This window comes from Corticium candelabrum, chromosome 11, assembly GCF_963422355.1.
Source record: "Corticium candelabrum chromosome 11, ooCorCand1.1, whole genome shotgun sequence".
NCBI lineage: Eukaryota > Metazoa > Porifera > Homoscleromorpha > Homosclerophorida > Plakinidae > Corticium > Corticium candelabrum.
The window spans coordinates 454,437-477,195 of record NC_085095.1 but is presented as its reverse complement, the minus strand read 5'-3'; the positions used below and the strand labels follow the sequence as shown (position 1 = coordinate 477,195).

Genomic DNA, 22,759 nt, shown 5'->3' with positions numbered 1-22,759 from the left:
TGACTGTAGCATTAAAAGGTGTCATTCGCGATCGCGACCTCAGACTGCAACTGTAGTTCCTTGAAAATGCGTGATCACAGAAACAACTTTGCTTCTCGAGCGGAGGTGCTGTCTGCCTGCCTCTTGCTATTTGCAGTGTCGACCGGTGAGTTGCAAATGAGCAGACTGTCAAGTCCAATCGTTGTTGTTGTACTACTGATATAACTAGGTTGCATCTTTCCGCAGGTTTCTCCCGGCCTAGTTCCAATAGACAGAGACGAACTGACACAGGTATACTGATGAGAGTACTATGGTTGGAGATGCATATGTCTAGTTAATTAGACCGTAATCGCGCCAGCTCATGTGTCGATTTAGCTTACTGTTTGACTACTGGTAGTTTTGATGATCAAGGAAGGTCACTTTGAATTGAGACTGCATGATTGCTTTATTTTTTGAAGAGGAAGGAATTTGTTTCTCTAGATTCGTCATTGACCATTTGGCGCTAGAGATCTTGCGTAGATTTGGTCTGTGGTACACTAATGAGTTCCGGTTTAGGTAAGAGTTCACACAGTACACACCTATGGTTGTATCGTCATAGGTTGCTATGGTCACGGGGGATACATGATTGTGTCATTTACCACTACAATGCAGGGATTCCTGTAACCTTGCAACGCATCCTGCTAATCTTGTCTTCTACATTAGTAGTGCTTTCTCAACAGTAGTCACACATCATTTCCAAAACTATACCCTGTGATTTAGTTGCAACTGTACAATTTTTAATAGAACTCCATATAGAAAGACAATGGTAATGAAAGCAATTAGGTTTGAGCAATCTCTGTGATTCCAGATGTCAACGAATGTTTAAGTCTGTCTACCTGTGGCCAGGTGTGCCACAACACCCAGGACAGCTTTTATTGTTCCTGTCTTGATGGATATGAGCTGCAAACTGACAAGTACAGCTGTAAGGCGAAGGGAGATAATCCCTATGCTTTGTATTCGCATGGAACAGAAGTGAGGAGGATAGATCTGGAGGGAACAAATGCAAAAGTTGTGGCAAGAAATTTGCACAATGCCACTGCAGTGGATTATCACTATGAAGAGGGACTTGCATTTTACCTTGACACAGAAGCAGGTGTAATTGGCAAAGTAATGCTGGATGGATCACAAGCAGATTCTCCAACAGAGGTCGTATCAGGAGGTAGGGTTGTTGTGTCAAGTCCTGTTTTGTGTTGTTTGCAGTTTACAACAGTTTGTATTGTGATTTCGTTCTTAATTTTCTTCATGTGCTTGATGAAAGCATCTCAAATTCATGTCTATTTACTGTGTAGTTTCAGGTGGCGTTGGTTTGTCATTGGATTGGATCAATCGAGTTCTTTATTGGACCGATTCAATTACTGGAACGATAGAGAGAGCTGACTTTGATGGTTCCAGACGTAGCACATTTTTTACTATAGGGACATCGTCTCCAGGAGCTCTAGTTGTCGATCCTGTAAATGAATTTATCTTCTGGACTGATGTCGACCCTGTCCAACCAAAGATAGAGAGAATTAATCTAAATGGAACAGATCGTAGTGTCATTGCTGATACATTGCTGGTTAAGCCATTTTCTTTAACCATTGATTATGTGGATCGGCGCTTGTTTTTCGGAGACAACAATCAGATTGAATCTATGAACCTTGATGGTAGTGACAGGGTTTTTCTACCACAAGTTGCTGTTGATGCTTTTGCCTTGTCTCAGTTTGAAGAGTCAGTATTTTGGACTGATCTGGCAACAAGCAATATTCATCGTGTCAACAAATACACCGGAATAGACTTTGTGACCATAGTTCCTTCTGGTCCACTGAAACCATATGATCTTCATGTAGTACATGCTCTTCGTCAACCACTACTTGAACCAGAAAGAGACGAATGCACAATGGGTGTTGATGGATGTGAACATTACTGCATTAACACTGTTGGCAGCTACTACTGCGAATGTTTTTCAGGATATGTTCTTAATATAGATCAACAAACATGCTCTCGTATGTGTCTTTATTCCTCGGCTTACTGAAATTGTGTTTAGTATGTCTGGTGTTGTTTTGTAGCCCTTGCAGATTGTGGGGCAAACAATGGAGGCTGTAGCCATCGCTGTGTAGCTGGCATTAAAGATACTGCTGTATGTGATTGTCCCTCAGGATTCTATATGCTCTTGAATGGCAAAGATTGTGAAGGTTGACTAACTAGTCATGTATTTGCTAGCTTTCAGTACGTAATTGATATTTGTATCTTCAGATATAGATGAGTGTTCAACTGGAGTTGCCGGTTGTAGCCACCAATGTACAAATACTATTGGTAGTTTTCGGTGCTCTTGTCCTCCTGAAACGTTTCTTGGAAGTGATGGACGGACATGCGAAGGTTGTTCTATTGACAATGGAGGGTGTCAGCAGGTTTGTGTTACTGCTCCAGGAGGGCACTCCTTCCATTGTCTGTGTCATGGAAATTATGAGTTAAGCAATGGAAAGAAATGCAGAGCAAAGGGTCCACAGCCATATCTGCTAGTTGCAAATGACTTTGACATAAGAAAGTTGAATTTTGATGGAACTGGCTTTCAGACTGTTCAACAACAACTGAACAAAGCACTTGCAATTGACATTCATTATGGAAGAGGAACGGCATATTTTGCATCACAGGATAAATTTAGCCACTTTGCAGATCTCTATGAATTGGATCTCGCCACATACACAGCCAAAGTGATCTTGTCAGACGAAAACTTTGTCAATGCACCCGTTCACATTGCAGTTGATTGGGTAAATGACAAACTTTACTGGACAGAGGCAGTGGGTGTAATGAGATGTGATCTTGATGGCTCAAATCCAGAGCAGCTTATTAGTGCAGGCTTTGCAAAAGGCATAGCTGTTGACCCTCATTTAGGGTGAGATTTGTTTATCACAAATGCATTTAAAATACCAGTTCTTACTTGTGTGTTGCTGTTCATTTAGGAAGCTGTATTATACTGTCTGGATAAGGAATGATAAGCATAATCCTGCTGTATATGAGGCGAATTTGGATGGCAGTGGTAGCCGGTTATTTTTTGATGATGGACTTTACTGGCCATATGCAGTTGCTGTTGATTATGTGGAGAATAAATTGTACTGGGGTGATGCTATAGTTCATGCTATCTGGTATGCTGATTTGGATGGCAGTAATGTTGAGGTAATATGATGATGCCATTTCTTGCATATAAATGGTCAATAGCTTTTGTTCAGGTGTTACGTAATTCGTCATTAGTTGATGATTTGTATGGCTTGACTCAATTTGAGGAGTATGTTTGGTGGACTGATAGAAAGGTTCTAAGAAGAGCTCCCAAGAGGTCAACAGCTGCAAGATCTACCGTCCGACTTAGCTCCTCTGGGTTACAAAATCCTGCTGCTATACAAGTTGTGCATCCATATCGGCAGCCAGAGCAAGGTGTGAAATTGCTTGTAGTTGCAAATAACTTAGAGAAAGAGAAGAGGTGCTTGTGTCAAGTGGTTAATAACCCAACAGTAATTTTGGACAAGCTATAAATAATCTGGAAATTTGCAGTGTGGTCATGCCATGTATCTATATCTAGGTTTTCGTTCTTGTCTTCTTAATCGTGGAGGATGCAGTCATGTGTGCACACCAACCAATGATAGTTATGTCTGTGAGTGTCCTGAGGGCTTTCAACTAACATCTGACAATCGTACATGCAAAGAACTACCTGTAGTGGTGCCTTCTACACCACCAATCTGCATTGCAACTTGCGATGGACATTTCCAATTTAGCAGTACGAGTATTATACACAGTTGATTGATAGAGTTTTGCTAATGTTTTGGTGATTAGTTGATGTTCCTATATTTCGTATTCCTCTTCGTCAGCATGGCGTCTTGAATGTCAATCAGGAAATTCAGTACAATGGATATGGTATAGTACTCATGATATAGAAACTTTTGACAATTGTTAACCATCTGTGTATCATTGGTAGCTGTTTCACACTGTGTTACTACTGTTGCTGTTTATCAACATGACTGCAAATGGCTCAGTGTTCCTTACGACATTGTCTATGCCAAGAATTCTAGGTATTAAAATCTGAGAATAAGACAATTACATCACTGCTTCAATTCTGAAATTGTTTTGCAGCATTTATGGACAACATGTTGAGGATTTATCATCATGGGAGAAGATTGAGAATAAATTGATACGTCTGACTGTGCACTGTGCTGTATATCAACCACATCAAGTAGTATCAACCTTGGAGTTTTGCTTGCTATTCAAAATTACTCTTATTGCCAACCCTAATCCTACTGAACTGCCAACATTTCAACTGCCAACCACACTGCAAGGTACGACTCAAGCACCAACAACAAGACAGGTGACAACACAAGCACCAACGACAGAACAGGCTACTACACTAGCTCCAACTACAGAACAAGTCACTACACAAGCTCCAACCACAGAGCAGGTTACTACACAGGCACCTACTACAGAACAAGTTACTACACAAGCTCCAACCACAGAGCAAGTTACTACTCAAGCTCCAACCACAGAGCAGGTTACTACACAGGCTCCAACCACAGAGCAGGTTACTACACAGGCACCTACTACAGAACAGGTTACTACTCAAGCTCCAACCACAGAGCAGGTTACTACTCAAGCTCCAACCACAGAGCAGGTTACTACACAGGCTCCAACCACAGAGCAGGTTACTACACAGGCTCCAACTACAGAGCAGGTTACTACACAGGCACCTACTACAGAACAGGTTACTACTCAAGCTCCAACCACTGAGCAGGTTACTACTCAGGCTCCAACCACAGAGCAGATTACTACACAGACTCCAACTACAGAGCAGATTACTACACAGGCTCCAACTACAGGGCAGATTACTACACAGGCTCCAACCACAGAGCAGATTACGACACAGGCTCCAACTACAGAGCAGATTACTACACAGGTTCCAACTACAGAGCAGATTACTACACAGGCTCCAACCACGGAGCAGGTTACTACACAGGCTCCAACCACAGAGCAGATTACTACACAGGCTCCAACCACGGAGCAGGTTACTACACAGGCTCCAACCACGGAGCAGGTTACTACACAGGCTCCAACCACGGAGCAGGTTACTACACAGGCTCCAACCACGGAGCAGGTTACTACACAGGCTCCAACCACGGAGCAGGTTACTACACAGGCTCCAACCACAGAGCAGGTTACTACACAGGCTCCAACCACAGAGCAGATTACTACACAGGCTCCAACCACGGAGCAGATTACTACACAGGCTCCAACCACGGAGCAGATTACTACACAGGCTCCAACCACGGAGCAGGTTACTACACAGGCTCCAACCACGGAGCAGGTTACTACACAGGCTCCAACCACGGAGCAGGTTACTACACAGGCTCCAACCACGGAGCAGGTTACTACACAGGCTCCAACCACGGAGCAGGTTACTACACAGGCTCCAACCACGGAGCAGGTTACTACACAGGCTCCAACCACGGAGCAGGTTACTACTCAAGCTCCAACCACTGAGCAGGTTACTACACAGGCTCCAACCACAGAGCAGGTTACTACACAGGCTCCAACCACAAAACTTGTTACAACACAACCAGTTATTTCATGTCTTATCAACAATGGCGGTTGCAGTGATATATGTGATACAGCCAGTCCAGACTTTATAGTGACATGTTCCTGTTTTCCTCCCAGGATACTGCAGCCAGACCAAAAGACATGTATAGGTATAGAATGTGCCTGTCTTTTCTGCTTCTGTTGAATGTATTATGGCTGTTTGCTTTGAAGCATGTCCACCTGACAGATTTGGGCCATCCTGTTCATTGCCATGTGAATGTGAGAATGGTGCTACTTGTGATCCTCAAACAGGGGCCTGCTTCTGTCCTCCAACTTTCACAGGAGAGCATTGTCGAACAAGTACTGAAGAATGTGATGATGGATACTGTTTGAATGGAGGCACTTGCAGTAAAGAGAACAACTTGCAACTGTGCAGGTACACATTGTTGTGAAGTATTTGTGTGCAAGATTTAGTAATTAAGTTGCTTTGTTTGTACAGATGCACGCCATTTTGGGACGGCGACCGATGTGACAATCCTCGTCCAATCCCTGGAGTGTGCCTGAATAGAAATGACATTAGCATTGAAGACTGTATTGTGTTAGTCAATACAGGTGCTTTGGGGGCAGGTATGATACATTTGTTTGTGTTCTCATTTCAGTGGTTGACAGTATGTCGGTATGGAAAATTTCTTTTTCAGATGATGGCAAAAGTGCGGGAAGCAGTCAAGGTGTTCACATTGCTGTGGGTATTTTGGTTCCTTTGATTGTGGCAGTTGTTGTTGCAGTTTTGCTATATTTGTACAGGTTTGTATAGATACTAAACTTTGCAGCATTATTGTAGTTGATGTATCTATTGATGTACTTTATAGACGAGCCAGTCATCGCAAGGGATCTAATGTTGGAGTTGATATGACTATCATGCAGAATCCAACTTATGGGGATGGGGGACTTGGCAGAACAGGCAGTAGCAAGGTATACTGACTCATCACGATGTTGTCCTTTAGATGTTAAACATGCTGCATTGACAGGCTGCTGACTTTGACAACCCAATCTATGCTACTTCTTCCAGTAACTTGCAAAACAATGCTGCAGGAAAAGATTTTGACAATCCAATTTACAACACTCCTCTTCGTATCTCAAATGGGTCTAGCCAACAGCAACATAATACACCACCCTCACCCAAAACTAGGAACACCTTTCAAAGAAACAGTGACTATGAAGCAGTGGACCTAGTTGCAGCTCAACCAGAAGACAATGGACCACACACATTAAATAGTAACGTTACCCCAACAGAATCTCCGTATGAGACAATGGATGATATAGGTCATCAATTAGTTGGTCAGAATCAAGACAGTGACCATAGTGCTCATACAGCAGCAGCAACGGACCAGACTGATCCTGTGTATGAAGATCCCATTGGGAACAGATCAAGTCAAGAATAAGTAGGGATGTACTGTTAGTATAGCTATATATAAACACATAATATAATGAGCTCGGCTTATTATGATTTTAGACTGCAAAGTTGAGAGAATAGTTATGTATGATGTCTGACAACAGGGTGAGGAACTGTGTCCAGACAGTAATTTATCTGATTAGCATTGAAATATTTCGTACTATAAAACTATTCAGCTTTAATCAATAATTGTGTTGTGCAGCTTCCATCAAAACACGTATACCAGTGTGTGTCTAGCAGGTCTTGTGAGGTTACATGCTAACCTAATATGACAACTTCATACCTTCTAGTACTATAGGATATAGTTGTGTTTTACTCACAAGCAACTGGCTGAAACAACGTATTATGAAATAACGTGTTGTGAACGCACTAAAATAGATTAATTATTTCTCCAACAATAACACCAGATCTATATTTTCGCTTTCAATAACACAACCTTTTCTAACAAGAAAGCTCCAACAATTGCTATATCTTTAAATTGAGTCGAAATCTTTCTGTATCTATATTCAGCTACAGACAGATAACAGTCTACAAAGAAAGAACACCAGGTATCAATCAGTCACTAGTATTAAATTCAAATTTTAAGATCACTAACTGCATCTACATTTTTAGATGACGAAGCCGTAACTGCTAAACTGCCCCCGTTTCAAGTGGCAGAACATTTCATATCTAGAACAAGCACGTTCTTCGGCCGTGGTGTTGATTTCTGTCAACATCCGGGAAAGTAGGTTAAAAACAAGTTTTAGTAGATATCAAATTTAAGAGAGCTGAGCGGGATCTCTACACTTTCATGGCTAGCAATGTTGAGTGTACAGCTTTTGGGACGATCACAGCAAGGAAGAGAGAAAACAAGTTGCAGCCAGAAGTGGTTCTCAACGGATCTGGCCTAGTCTCGCGTAGCCAGACTCTTTCCGCCTACTGTAGTACATCCTACCAGATGTGTAGGCGCGAATGTCATGACGTTTTATGTTAACTCTACAAAACTTGGCAACACCACTGCTGACGGTTTCCTTCCGTCGGATCCGGAAATAGACTGAAACCCGGCTGCTTTTGAAATAGATGAAAAATAGATCTTTTAGAAGTATAAGCTTGATGATCTATAGATTCAAGGAGATCGGGGCTACAAAATAGCTAGACGCAAACCCCATGCACCTTCCGTCTTAATTGTGACCGTAATTGCATGGTCATGATCACGTGAACGTGAAATCCTACACGATTGTAAACTAATCAGTGATGATGAGGTTAGGCGGTAGGTCTCGCGTAAGTTTTGCTTTCCAACTCTCTAGTTTGCTACTCACTCTCATGTTGTCGGGTAAGGAAGTGCGCTAGCTGCACTCACTAATTGATCGCGACAGATTCTAGGTGTTGTATTGATCCTCTGTCTGTGTAGAGAGTTTTTCATCGCCTTATGACGGTCGTTACAGAAGAGATGAAACGGGTATGTTTAACTTAAGGCAACTGTTTCTACTGTTCGTGTAATGGCTGTTTGCGTGTTTAATGAAAGGGAAAGCGATTGGTATGTCTCCTACGTGATACTTATAGAATATTTATTAAATGTACCTATAACACTGTACAAAGTCCGTATATAGTGGCTGATGTGGTGCACATGCAGGGCTGGTAAGCACATACTTGCACATGGTTAGTGTGGGCAATCATGCTGTGTGTATACATAGTCATGTATGCTGTCTAATTTACACATGCTAGATGCATGTCAGGGGGTGTACCTGGAGCATTTTATGGGTCAGTTCTTGTGCTCTAGTGGACCTCTCAGTCAGTTCAACATGCTCTACTTTAATCTATTGAAATTGGTAGTATGCATAGGTATACTACTACTAAGTAGCTGCTGTAACCAGCCACGCTCCCCTTACAAAGTAGCTAACCATTGTCTACTGGTTGAAACTGCTCTAGATATGTCTCCATTCAGTTCATGACGTTGTTGCCCTAGTGTACCAAGAATCATCTGGTAGGCCTGATTCTTTCAGATCTTTTTTTGCATTGTGTCTCCAATGCTTTCAAGGACCTCCTGGTGGTCATGAACGGGGTAGTCATACGAAAGAATTCTGTTTGGAATTGTGCCGTCAGCCATCCTTACCAAATGACCCAACCATTCCAGTCATCTTTTGCTAGTTTCTGTCATATATTTTTCATGTCACCCATCTTGTTAATTAACAGATCACTTGTTGAAAGGTAGTCTTCCACTGCTGTATTCTTGCTGTATATACCCAAAACAGATCTAACACGCCGATTGTGAAACGCTTCTATCTTTTTCAACATAGAAGACATATAGGTATAAATGTAATATATGTACTGATATACACTGTGCATTATGCGCCAAGGAGTCTTGGAGCTAGTCTAGATCTGCTTACATTGATTGAGCTACATCTGGAATGTGGGATCCAGGCCAGCACTTCAGCAGTTACAGCTTCTACATCTGGTGCTAATATTGCATGCAAATTAGTCATATATGGAAGTACGAATGGCACTCCGACTGAAGTGGGTTGGTTTGTTCGCACCTCCTGAACCCCATAAATACATGTCTGCATGTATGCTGTATAGCGTCTCACAGTATTACACGCAAAATGCAGTTGTCTTCAGTACAAAACTCTACGTTACCAAAACAATTGTTCCGGTTGTTGTGCAGGTAAGGTTAGTTACTTACTGTATGCAGTTGAATCAAACAATTGCTTGGTTGATTTCAGATTAAGCTCAAAGCTAATGCAATCTAGTAGTTGATTTTTATACTGCCATGTTTAGGTATATCAGGAATGTAACGTGCTAAAGTAGATGCATAACAGTCTATGAATTTGATATTTGTTGTGCCTCTTTGCAACAAACGTTTCCACAGATGTAAACGAGTGTTTGAGTTTGTCTACTTGTGGTCAAGTGTGTCATAATACTCATGGTAGTTTCTTTTGCTCTTGTCTGGATGATTATGAGTTGCAAGCTGACAAGTGGAGTTGTAAGGCAAAAGAATTCAAGCCTTATGCGTTGTATGCGCATGCAACAGAAGTGAATCGGATTGATTTGGAGGGAACAAATTTTAGGACAGTGGTTAGGAACTTGAACAATGCGACAGCAGTGGACTTCGACTATGAGGAAGGTAGTGCCTACTACTTGGACACCGTAGCTGGTCTTATTGGGCGAGCAAGACTAGATGGATCAGAAGTAGACTCTCCCACAGTTGTTGTCTCTGGAAGTAAGAAATGCTTGGTGTATTAATTAAGTCATGTTGATATTTATAATACATTGGAATTTATATTCTGCTGGTATATCTGATAAATTGTTATTTTATTATTAATAATTAACATCTGTGTGCTTTTGTTTGTTTGCTTGTTTATATTCTAGTTGTAATTGTTGCAATACCTAATTTGTTCCATATCATAACTATAAGTTTTGTAGTACCAGGAGCCGTTAGTTTATCAGTGGATTGGATCAACAAAATTATATATTGGACTGATTCTCAAACTAGAATGATTGAAAAGTCTAATCTTGGTGGGTCTAATCGAGCAACATTTCTATCATTGGGACCCACGTTTCCTGGAGCATTGGTGGTGGATCCTCTGAAGGAGTATCTATTTTGGACTGATGTAGATTCTACAGCGCCAAAGATTGAAAGAATAGATCTAGATGGAAGAAATCGTAGAGTTATTGTTAGTTCATCTTTGGTTCAGCCATTTTCACTTACCATTGACTACGTAGATGATCGATTGTTTTTTGGGGACAAGGATCGGATTGAATCTGTAGACTTGGATGGTGGCAACAGAGTTATCCTTCCAAAGAAAGTAGTGAATGCCTTTGCTTTGTCTCAATTTGAGCAGTCAGTGTTTTGGACAGATTTGTTAACTAACAAAATCCATCGTGTCAACAAATACACAGGCACTGATTTTGTGACTATAATTCCCAAAGGTGTACTTGAGCCATATGATCTGCATATTGTGCATCCTCTTCGTCAACCACTGAATGAAACAGAAAGAAACGAATGTGAACTAGACACTGATGGATGTGAACAATACTGTATTAACACAATAGGCAGTTACTACTGTGACTGCTACTCTGGCTATGTTCTCAATTCTGATCAAACATCATGTTCTGGTATGCAGACCCGTATATACGTATATGTACCGTAGTAGCTATTTACTGTTAACTATATATACTATAGCTCTTGCAAACTGCATTGAAAACAATGGTGGGTGCAGCCATCGTTGTGTAGCAGGAGACAATGGGACATCTGTATGTGACTGTCCATTAGGATTCAACTTGCTAGCAAACAATAAAGACTGTGAAGGTTTGTCGATTGAATGCTGGATTCTGATAACACATTTATATATAGATTTTTAATTGTGTGTGTGTGTGTGTGTGTGTGTGTGTGTGTGTGTGTGTGTGTGTGTGTGTGTGAATATATTAACTAACGAGTGTGATTATTGTAGATATTGATGAATGTGCGAATGGAAGTGCTGGCTGCAGCCATTTTTGCAGAAATGCAATTGGCAGTTTTCGATGTGTATGTCCAGCTGGTACTTTTATTGGTAGTGATGGAAAGACATGTGAAGGCTGCTCGATTGACAATGGTGGCTGCCAGCAGATTTGCGTGACTGCTCCTGGTGGTGAGACCTACCACTGTTTATGTCATGGTAATTATGAGATTACTTATGGCAAGAGATGCAAAGCAAGTGGTCCACGACCCTATCTGTTGATTGCAAACAACATTGACATTCGCAAGTTAAACTTTGATGGAACTGGGTACAAATCGATAAAGAAATTTCTTTGGAGAGCTAAGGCACTTGATTTTCACTACAAAAAAGGAAAGGTTTACTACGTCACACAGCCCTTGAGCACTACGCTTTTGTATGAGATGGACCTGACTAATTACTCTTCGCGAGTGATCTTTTTTGACAAAAACTATTTGAAAGATCCTTATCATATTGCCATTGACTGGGCTAATGATAAAATATACTGGACAGAGGGAGGCCTGCATGGCATAATGAGAGTTGATCTGGACGGTTCAAATCCTAAAGAAATAGTCAAGGGAATTAATCCACGTGGTATAGCTGTTGAGCCATACTTACAGTAAGGAGATTAAGGACATGCGTTATCAAGTTTCTTAAATTGTTTAATTGTTATCCTTTTTAAATACAGAAAAGTATTTTGGACTGATACTGGAAACCTGTCCCATGAAGCAGCTATATATGAAGCAAACTTAGATGGAAATGGGGTTAAAAAACTTTACTCTAGTGGTTTGTCAGTGCCTTCAGCTGTTGCTATTGATTATGTTGAAAACAAATTGTATTGGGGAGATCAAGGTACTGAGATTATTTCGTATGTTGACTTGGATGGCAGTAATGTCCAGGTAACTTTGTGTATAATATAATATATATCAATGACATGTAGATGCAGTATTATGTTGATAGCTTCTGAGAAATGGATCTGTTGTTGATAACTTATATGGTATCAGTCAATTTGAAGACTATGTTTGGTGGACTGATCAAACGAAAGATGTTCTGAGAAGAGCTCCTAAACGAGCAACGGCTCGTAGAAATGACGTTTCAATCTCCGGAGGCTTTACAGATCCTTCTGCCATACAAATAGTTCATCCTTACAGACAACCTGAACAAGGTATTGCAGTTGTTTAATTTAATTAATATCAGAAGCAAGTATGTATAAGTTGTGTACTTTTTTGTGTTACTGTAGGTTTTCGTAGATGTCTCTTGAATGGTGGCGGATGTAGCCATGTATGCAAGCCATCTGTGGAAAGTTATGTATGTGGTTGTCCTGAAGGCTATTTGCTTGGCTCTGATAATCGAACATGCAAAGAGATTCCACTTCCTACACAGTCTCCCTGTACAGCAAGCTGCAAAGGAAATTTTGGCATACCATGTATGAAGTTAATTGCTAATTTGTTTGCGTGCACGTGTGTGTGTGTGATACTTAGACTTGAGCGTACTAATTATTTACTGAAGATTTGTATTTTCTAAGCTGAAGTTCCTGTTTTTCAAATTCCTCTTCATCAGTATGGTTTTGTCAATCCAGTGACTAGCGCAATTCACTACCTTGGATTTGGTATATGCTATGAGTGTATGCCTTTAGGTTTGTTACTGATGAATTTATTGCTAGATGTTGAAAACTGCAGCTCCCATGGTGCTGTCTATCAAGATGGATGCAACTGGTTTAACATTCCATATGATCTTGTTTATGCCAGCGGCATACGGTATGACAGTCATTATCTGGATGGGATTTGTGTAGATGCACATAACAGTTTCTTTTCAACTTCAGTATTGTAGGTCAGCATGTAGAAAACCTCATTACTTGGCGTGAAATTGAAGATAAACTTATTCAAATGACTGTTGAATGCAACTCTGTTCCTGCAGGACTGAATACAACGAAGTTTTGCGTTCTCTTTAAGATTACTCTTTTAGCTAAACCTTTTCCTATAACTTCCTCGCCAACACCTTCATCGCTTACTACTACTGCAGCAATGACAGTACAGCCATCATCAACAACACACAAAGCAACTACAGTCAAACCTACTACAAGTAAGTCTTTCAATGATAGTGTCAGGACTTTTATGATCCGGTTTGCAAGAAAGCCTAAGAATCAAGAAATATTTTGATTTTTGGTCATTTAATGGGTAGTGTCATAAAACAATTATTGCATTTTGTAACCTTTGTGTATGTAATTGTTAACAGAGTCACTTGTAATCACACAAGTACCAAGCACACAAATATCAACTACACAAGTACCAAGCACACAAATATCAACTACACAAGTACCAAGCACACAAGTATCAACTACACAAGTACCAAGCACTTCATTCATGGATCCGTGTACTGTCAATAATGGAGGGTGTAGTGACCAATGTATTTACAACAGTTTGGAACTGGAACTAAGCTCAGCTGTCATTTGTTCTTGCCCAATTGGGAAGAAGTTATTGGAAGACACAAAGACATGCCAAGGTTGTAACACTTTTATGTAATTGTTGTACAGTGTGATATGTGTGGTAAACATTGTGCTTAAAGTGTGCGGCAACTTGGAATTTGGCAGAAATTGTGAAAGAAAATGTTCATGCAAAAATGGAGCAACAGAGTGTGACTCACAGACTGGAAAATGTGACTGTTTACCTGGATACAATGGCACTGACTGTGAATCAGGTATACTCATCATAACTAGTGTATAAGATATGTTGAGTAATATACTATTTGAGTATGTTTTGCTAACTACAGTATGTCCTCATGGTGCATATGGCAAAGACTGTTCATTTGAATGCACATGTGAGAATGGAGCACTTTGTGAAGCTGACAATGGGTTCTGTAACTGTGAACCTGGCTGGACAGGAGACAGCTGTACTGAACGTATGTCAGTAACAACTGGGATTATTGATGGTTTGATTGGTGCAATAACTTTAGTGCATTGTGGTTTGCATTTGTTCAATAGGTTGTCAGAATGGCACATATGGTGCGTTTTGTAAATCAGAGTGCCAATGTCAAAATCGTGCTACTTGCGATCCTGCATTTGGTAAATGCTACTGCTTGTCAGAGTTCTCAGGTGACCTTTGTGAAATTCAGCTATGCAGTAGCTGTTTAAATGGTGGGACGTGTACCAGACAGAACAATTTTCAAGTCTGCATGTCAGTCTAGTCTTTAATTATGTTCAAGTTTATTGTGGTCAATATGAGCTAGAAAAGTGGGTTGTGATTTCAGGTGCACAGCATTTTGGGAAGGTAATAATTGCGAATTGCCTCGCATACCAGCCGTGTGTCTTAACAGAGTGGATATTTCTTTGCAAGAATGTCTAACTGATTTCAACAGTAAAACTTCTTTGGGTATGTTCATAATAGAATTGTTTGTGTATATATGTCACCGTATTTATATTTTTTACATTTATTTTACTGAAGGAAACAAAGATAATGAGGACACTACAAACAACACTACCTATTTCGTTGTGGGTGCAGTGGTTGCTGTACTGTTGATTGCTATATTGATAGCTGTTGTAGTGTTCTACAGGTTAGTACCATGTTTAGATTTTATCAGTTTGTCAATTGGCACTAAACATAATTGCTTACCTAGGAGGCGTTTGCGACAAGCTGTAACATTTCAACAATATCGGTCTAGTGCAACAGTATTTGCTAACCATGTGTATGGATCACCGGATGATTTGGTACTTGTTTTTGTGCTGTGTTGGAAGAATATTGGTTTTAATGAGTGAATGTGATTGTTTGTCAGAGAACTAATGTTGACACTTCCACAGCTTCTCCTATTCTCAATAATTGTGCGTGTGCCTCCTTAAATATGGCCACAACCAGGAAACCGCTTGTGAACAAGTATGACACTCCTAGTAGACTCTGTGGCAGGTCTGAATGTGATCTACCAACAAAGAACGTTTTCTCTGACACTGCAACTACTAATGGACTCAATCACACATATGCTGCTGTCCAGTATGAAAGAGTTGGTGTGGCGGATCAGTCAAGTGGGTTGGCCGTGGGAGACTTACACAGAAAGGAGCACGTCTATCAAGAGCCAATGTAGGTAAATTGTAACAACCAAGTGTTAGGAACTTACCATTCAATGTACTATGTGTTTCAAACATTCATGATTGGCTAAATGTTTTACAAAGTCTGTGTTTGGGTAAAAAATTTACAAATTAGGGGCACTGTAATTTTTCAATGATTTGTAGTGTATTCATAACGTTAGTGGTATGGCACATTTTTATTGCTTGATTGTTGTATGGGGCTACTTATGAAATATAGCACTGATATGTTCTCCAACTTGGACCAGCAGCTGAGCATTGACTTTGTTCTATAAAGACTGTGAATTAAGTTACTGTAGTTTGAGACTACTGTACCATTTATCTAATAACGTAACTAAAAGTTTGTAGGTTTGTATAACTTTATTGTTTCATCAAATTCAAGCGCAGTGGCAGCAAAAATTGAAAGATAAGAGATGTCAAGTGTTATCTGTTTTATACAGTAGACATGCTGCCGTCAGACTGTCTAATTCTATAATAGAGACTTTGCATGTTGTATGACGTCTCCATATACCTTCTTCCGTGCATCTGTTCCCCAAATGAAGTCCATGTGATTGTAACCTTCAATGGTCATGTTGCCTCTCAAAGTTTTCAATTGTGGTATCAGAGAAGACACATCTGATGGATCAGCAATCCAGTCATTACTTCCAGCATATGTATACACAGGAACGTAAAAGTCAGTCAAATTATACATGGGAGGAGTAGTCTACAGATGAAACAATTTGATGATAAAACGAATATGAAGTTGTTATGATAATGATAGACTTTACCATTCCGTTGTAATGATCAGCGTTAGCCTTAGAGCTTCCAAAGTCATATTTTTGAAATTTGCCACTCTTGTATTCCTAAAGCAACGGACATGACACTCAGTACCTGTCTAACTGCGACGTATACACATGTTTCCTGATCACCTGAGCAAAGTGAACAAAATCACGAACAGAAGTTCCAGCAGGAGTATGGCTTAGGTAGACAGGAATACGACTCTAGCAAACGCACATATGCTTATTATGAAAATGAAACAACTAGTTATGTGCAATAGCAAGCAGTTGTACCTTGTTTAGATTTGCTTCATCAAACCCAGCAATGAGAAAGACAATGTTGCCACATGTAACTTCTAACTTACTTCCACATATTTGCTGTGCAAAGTAGTGTGTCAAAGGACCACTAGGTGCAAAGTCATTGACACCAAGAATTTTAAACAATTCCTAAACAGCTGCAATTAAAAGATTTTAATATCAATTAAATTGAACGTTGTTGAACTTTTAATTCAGGTGATATGTCTGCAAGAAGAGGCACTAAGCCTTTCATGTGGGTAACTGTTGTAATAGGTGCAAATGCAAAGAAAGCTTTGATATGAGAGGACAACTCCTTGTTGATTGAAAATCCAGCAAATGCCATTGTCGTCCCCTGTGAGTGACCAGCATAAAAGATCTCAGATTGCTCTGTATAGTTCATGACATAACCTAGCATTGCTGGAAGGTCATATCGAGCCATCTCATCCCAGCTAGAACATTCACAAAAACTACAGATCTAACAATGAAGTGATAACATTGCTGATGTATATCAACTAACCTCCAAGCCCAGAATGCTTCTTGATTAGGTTTTAATTTTGTGTGGTTTTTGGAATAGGTGTTACCTCTTACATTGCCCAGCCAAACATCAAATCCCTGGTCTGCCAACAAAAATGCCAAACTTTCATTTTGAGAATTAGAGACCCAGTCTGCACTAGATGCAATGATTCCATGCTGTAAGAAGAAAACAGGAGAAGAAGCTTCAGTCTGAGAATCAGAGGAGTGACCATGTGGAATTCTCTGCATGTTAAGGATGAAATTGTCTTCAGTTGTAACCCAGTGGTTCTCTACTGGGTATCCATTGTATACAATCATCTCACTCTGCATACATGATTTCATGAGTCAACTTTGTATGGGAGAACACCTGCTATACTAGCTAGAGAGATGCAGTTTATATAGATCTCTCTTCTGTTACTGTCATACTGGTATTCAACATCACACTTTAGATTACTTAAGTTCTTAAAATTTGATCAGTCGGTTAACTTACATGCAGCCTCTAATAACGAAACTGCATGCCCAAGAGACTATTCAGTAAGCGTGACAAATCAACAAGATACTGATTCAAGAACTTAAAACACCATTAATTAACATATTTTAGTTTCCACACTAAGAATTACTAAAGTCTATAACATCTACAACTCACAGTAGTCATATTTTCTTCTGGCAGTCCATCGTTGAGAGTGTTGTCGGTATTGCTGTGCTGTAGAGACGTCGAAACTACAACCAGAACCTTTAGCTGCAGCAATGCAGCAATTGACACAAAAATACGCCGTGATTCCCTAGACAACATAGAAACGTCAACCAAAATTACAGCAGAAATGATTAAAGCAAGTCACGCGAGCCATATAGTATAGGTCAAAGTAACAAACTTATGGCATGGAGCACGCGTGCACACCTGGCATGAGCTTCTATTGACTAGATAGTTAATTTTATTGTACAAATAGGCATATATGACTAGAGGCTTGTACTGTATTGTAGAAATACATAGATCTGCAGAACATCTGCCCTACATATCCTACAAGCCGACTGGCTACGTGAGGCTACAGTAATGGCCGGTTTAGGGTCGGTGAACGTACAGAACGGATGCCTTCACAAAACGTTACCTTGTGCACGTGGTCATTTTGTGAATTGTTGAAATTGGATCCGTTCTTAATTAATTAACTAAATATTCGAATGTCTTCGAGTCTAGATAGTTTCTAATTAATCAACTAAAGATGTAGTCACGTGACCGGGTGTTAGCTGCATTCCAGAAGGTTGGACAGTGCGACTTCTTGCTCCGCCTTTCAGCTACCCCGGACACCAACATCATAAAGGCGTGGCTCTTTTATTAGTCGACAGATTGCTCATTTAGCTCTCTGTTTCGCTTGACGAAGACTGATCGCGCTCTCATCCATGACCAATTTGAGCGTAAGTAACATGTAAGATGGTAGACAAGGTGGTAGGCTGTTGTATTAGTGTGGTGTGTGTGAGTTTGTTGTTTGTTCTTCACGACCACCCCTCACGAGCCATCCCTAGCTATCACCTGGCGTTGTTTCGTCGCGAGCTGAGCGTCTTTCTTATCGTTTTTTAATATTCGCAAAGTAAGCGTTGTTCATTTGGTTGACATTCCAATTGCAGGCGCTGCGTTGTAGAACTTCCGCTTTGATGCGAAGTTTAGCGTTTCGTGGAACTGCACTGACATTGCTACTAACCGCGACCTTGCTCGTTTGCCGTAGAAACGCTACTCGTTGTTGCTGCATTGTTAGTTGGTAAGAAGTCGTCAAGGTTGGAGTGGGGGACCCGTTGGGGTGGATCAGGGGTACACTGTAATGTAATGTCGGATGATTTGCTTTATTGTGTGCGTAATTAAGTCTCCTCTTGCTTTTGTTGTAGTTGCGTAGTAACATTTCTCTGTTCGCCAGTTGAATAATGGGTGGCTGTATAAGTCGAGGATCGAAATCGGAGGCTCAGAAACGATTTCATGTCAAGAACTTGGACGACGACAACCGTATTGTGGGTGAAGGTGAGCTGGAGGTGACAGAGACTCATTTAATTCTATACTCTAAGAATCAACCTATCAAATGGCCTCTAAAGTATCTGAGACGCTACGGCTACGATGACAATCTTTTCTCGTTTGAGGCTGGACGCAGGTGTCCAACTGGTGAGGGAATATACGCTTTCTCTACTCGAAGTGCGGAGGCTATTTTTAGGTTGGTGGAAACCAACATCAGAACCGGTAAATCGAAGAATCTGAAGGACGAGGATCCAGATGGTGCGGCTCCGCAGTCTGGGTCAGTAGCAGCCAGAGTGTCACCTTCACCTCCAGAAGCGGCGTCTTCTTCCTCTAGTGCACCTATTCATGCTAACGTGGACTTTCCAGCTTTTGCATCTCCTAACTGTAAGTCAAGGATATTAGAGCTTGCTTCTTGTTATGTTTGGTGGAATTATGATGTGCTTTACATGTATGTCCTTTGTTAGTAGTAAGTCACATTGTGCTTACGTTTTAGCTTGCTTTATAGACTTTGGTGATGTTGTATTGATTGTTACATGTAATTCAATGACCAATGTTTGTCAGTGATTGAATTGAATTATAGCATCTTGCTTATTAATCCTGTACTCATTTAGAGGTTCTACTGTAGTACAGTACTGTTGCTGTGTTGTGCGATTGGATTTAGTGTTATTATTATTATTATTATTATTATTATTATTATTATTATTGAAATTTGAATGTATCCTACTCAACACACAATTTAGTTCAGTTTAAAACTCATTGAAGCACACACTAAAATGTGTCGCTTAGTTTATTATGTGTAGTTTCTTGTGTAGAATTTTTTACGTTATGAAGAGTGGGAAGCATTACCTTGTGAGGCTATTATTGCATTTGTTGTGTAAATAGTTGTAGCTTGTTTCCAGTGGTATAATGTGGTAACACTGGTATGATGATGTGTGATGAAGTGTACCTGAAAGTGTAGGCAGTCTTCATTGGAACTTATGGGAAGTTTTCTCACTGTACTTTTGTAGATCTTTAAGTTCTTTTGGTCTTACTCAATTTTGTCATTATTTCTTCTTTATGTAGATGTTTGAGGTTGACACACTTGTGGAACTGGGGAATGTTGTTATTGATATTTTTCTGGTTGTTTGTTACCTTTAGTTTTAGTGTTTAGTCTTTGTTCTAGTTGTGCTGGTAGCGGCTCTACCTAAGAGCATGTCATTAAATTGTGGCAGTTTTAATGTGTGTTGAGTGTTGTTGATTGACTCAGACTGTGTGGTTGCCACCTAATAAGTACCTATGGTATTGTTTGGACATTAGACAGCTTTGTATATTTTAGTCCAAGTTTGTACATTTGGTTTTAGCATCTGTACTAATAAACCATCATTACAGATAATCATGTGTAATGGCTTGTCACGTGTGTAATAGCTGGTGTGGGTACAGCAAAGATTAACTATGCTGAGTTGGATCTACCTCCTGCAAACAAAGAATGGCGGATATCTCAAAATCCAGTTCCTAACAAGAAGGGATGTGGTTATGCTACTATTGACTTTCAAGCAACAGAGGCTGCTAAGATACCTGATCATCGGCCACTGAATTATGCTGAAGTTGATTTTAGAGGGCAATCTACCAAGTCTTCCAAGCCTACTTCTCAAATGCCAAAAACAGAGTATGCCGAAGTAATTCCTAATTTGCGACAGATACAGCCTTCAAATGGGGTACCAACAGCACCTGTTCATTATGCAGATGTTTCTGTTGTGCGGCCATTGCCAGAGTCTACTAGACAAGCAAGACAAGAGGAAGTACAGCTAGCATATGTTCAACTTGATTTGCGCAAGCCAGTGACATCTGGTGGAACTAGTGGATCAAGTTCTGGTCCGAATAAGAAACTTTCTGCCTCCGAAGTTCAGTATTCGTATACACAGATTGACTTCACAAAAACGCAAGCTTTGTCTCAAGTTGCTAGTGGAGGAGGTGAATATGAAAATACATCAAGTCGGCAGACCAGGCACACATAAAACTTGTCATGTGTACAGGATAGTGTTAGTACAGGAGTAAATTAGTGATGCTGATGTCAGTAATATGGGAAATCTATTGAGTAGCATGTGCTTGCAAACATATAGTTTCAGAGGCTTGTTAGTATGTACCAATTTGTATGCACTCATCTGTTAGCGAGTGGCTAAATGATTCAGGTGTTTCTCTGCTGTGGAGGTGTTTATCTTATGTGATAATAATCACTGTGACCTCCCTCAGCTTGTAATGAACGTTGTGTGTGTGTGTGGATCACACATGCCATGAGTACTGTATGCATGCCAGTATTTAGTGGCGTGAACTGAGAGTACAGTACATTAAATATCAGAATGTTAGTAACGAGTGAAACCAAGGTGGTGCTGTACATCGACGTCAAATTCTAGCTGTTCTTAATTAATTTCTAAATTAGGTAGGTGATGTGTTTATGAAGGACTCAAGGGAGAACACGCATGCTTGATCGGGAGATATGAAGATCAAATACCACTGCAACAGTGGGACTTGGATTAATTAAATACCCATTGCCAATGCCACTAAGCCGTCGAAGCTGGATACCAGTACATACGATCTATTAAAACTAGACCGTGGAGGCAAGCCATGGTCATTGTTGTGTGTCAAATATAATGGTCTCCCTATTTCATATGAAGAAGGCAATTGTGACCATGCATTGTGAAGGGCTCTTCAATACACATGATTAGTAACAACTACCGTACTCAAGGACACGGAATCGCTGAATATTCATCTAATATTGTAGGAAATACGCATACGCAAACACCACTTGACTATAATTTTAGAATGTTCTTTCCTCCCGCTTTCCCTCCCTGTCCCTTCCCTTTGCTCCTTCTCTTCTTGCTCCTTCCCTCCTTTCTCCCTGCTCCCTCCCTCCCCGAATCCTCCCTCCTTCCCAGAATCCTTCCTCCCTCCCCGAATCCTCCCTCCCCGAATCCTCCCTCCCAGAATCCTCCCTCTCTCCCAGAAACCTCCCTCCCAGAATCCTCCCTCCCAGAATCCTCCCTCCCTCCCAGAATCCTCTCTCCCTCCCCCCAGAATCCTCCCTCCCTCCCAGAATCCTCCCTCCCTCCCAGAATCCTCCCTCCCTCCCAGAATCCTCCCTCCCTCCCAGAATCCTCCCTCCCTCCCAGAATCCTCCCTCCCTCCCAGAATCCTCCCTCCCTCCCAGAATCCTCCCTCCCCCCCATAATCCTCTCTCCCTCCCCCCCAGAATCCTCCCTCCCCCCCAGAATCCTCCCTCCCCCCCAGAATCCTCCCTCCCTCCCAGAATCCTCCCTCCCTCCCAGAATCCTCCCTCCCTCCCAGAATCCTCCCTCCCAGAATCCTCCCTCCCAGAATCCTCCCTCCCTCCCAGAATCCTCCCTCCCAGAATCCTCCCTCCCAGAATCCTCCCTCCCAGAATCCTCCATCCCCCCAGAATTCTCCCTCCCCCCAGAATTCTCCCTCCCCCCAGAATTCTCCCTCCCCCCAGAATTCTCCCTCCCCCCAGAATTCTCCCTCCCCCCAGAATTCTCCCTCCCCCCAGAATTCTCCCTCCCCCCAGAATTCTCCCTCCCCCCAGAATTCTCCCTCCCCCCAGAATTCTCCCTCCCCCCAGAATTCTCCCTCCCCCCAGAATTCTCCCTCCCCCCAGAATTCTCCCTCCCCCCAGAATTC

General features: G+C 41.1%; 3 protein-coding genes across 9 annotated transcripts; 2 read left to right on the top strand and 1 right to left on the bottom strand.

Moving 5' to 3' along the window:
- The first annotated feature begins 10 nt into the window (after positions 1-10).
- LOC134186461 (uncharacterized) lies at positions 11-15,764 on the top strand. The gene is made up of 37 exons (XM_062654435.1): positions 11-145; positions 226-270; positions 827-1,177; positions 1,308-2,000; positions 2,064-2,189; positions 2,251-2,890; positions 2,958-3,171; positions 3,225-3,426; positions 3,572-3,766; positions 3,823-3,903; positions 3,965-4,058; positions 4,120-5,723; positions 5,785-5,989; positions 6,053-6,180; positions 6,252-6,357; positions 6,423-6,525; positions 6,582-6,993; positions 8,253-8,318; positions 8,397-8,444; positions 9,852-10,202; positions 10,406-11,098; positions 11,166-11,291; positions 11,434-12,073; positions 12,143-12,353; positions 12,415-12,619; positions 12,695-12,880; positions 12,980-13,063; positions 13,118-13,211; positions 13,277-13,536; positions 13,690-13,956; positions 14,020-14,151; positions 14,224-14,352; positions 14,435-14,627; positions 14,701-14,822; positions 14,895-15,003; positions 15,067-15,157; positions 15,223-15,764. The coding sequence occupies exons 1-37, from the start codon at positions 67-69 to the stop codon at positions 15,523-15,525; spliced, it is 9,588 nt and encodes a 3,195-aa protein (XP_062510419.1). The 5' UTR covers positions 11-66; the 3' UTR covers positions 15,526-15,764.
- Positions 15,765-15,784: 20 nt separating this feature from the next.
- Positions 15,785-17,907, bottom strand: LOC134186362 (gastric triacylglycerol lipase-like). 2 transcript variants are annotated; one of them, XM_062654303.1, is made up of 7 exons: positions 17,738-17,907; positions 17,096-17,415; positions 16,784-17,027; positions 16,576-16,728; positions 16,435-16,506; positions 16,294-16,368; positions 15,785-16,229 (listed from the first exon to the last, which is right to left on the bottom strand). In XM_062654303.1, exons 1-7 carry the CDS (start codon positions 17,882-17,884, stop codon positions 15,996-15,998), a joined length of 1,245 nt encoding a protein of 414 aa, XP_062510287.1. In that variant the 5' UTR covers positions 17,885-17,907; the 3' UTR covers positions 15,785-15,995. The 2 variants fall into 2 exon arrangements, with proteins under 2 accessions (XP_062510287.1, XP_062510288.1); XM_062654304.1 differs by having other exon boundaries at positions 17,096-17,268.
- A 434-nt stretch (positions 17,908-18,341) lies between these two features.
- Positions 18,342-21,458, top strand: LOC134186363 (fibroblast growth factor receptor substrate 2-like). Of its 6 annotated transcripts, none has more exons than XM_062654305.1 (3): positions 18,342-18,501; positions 18,967-19,471; positions 20,492-21,458. In XM_062654305.1, the coding sequence occupies exons 2-3, from the start codon at positions 19,003-19,005 to the stop codon at positions 21,079-21,081; spliced, it is 1,059 nt and encodes a 352-aa protein (XP_062510289.1). In that variant the 5' UTR covers positions 18,342-18,501; positions 18,967-19,002; the 3' UTR covers positions 21,082-21,458. The 6 variants fall into 6 exon arrangements, with proteins under 6 accessions (XP_062510289.1, XP_062510290.1, XP_062510295.1 ...); XM_062654306.1 differs by having other exon boundaries at positions 18,352-18,501; positions 18,996-19,471; XM_062654311.1 differs by lacking the exon at positions 18,342-18,501 and adding an exon at positions 18,531-18,842 and having other exon boundaries at positions 18,996-19,471.
- Positions 21,459-22,759: the final 1,301 nt, after the last annotated feature.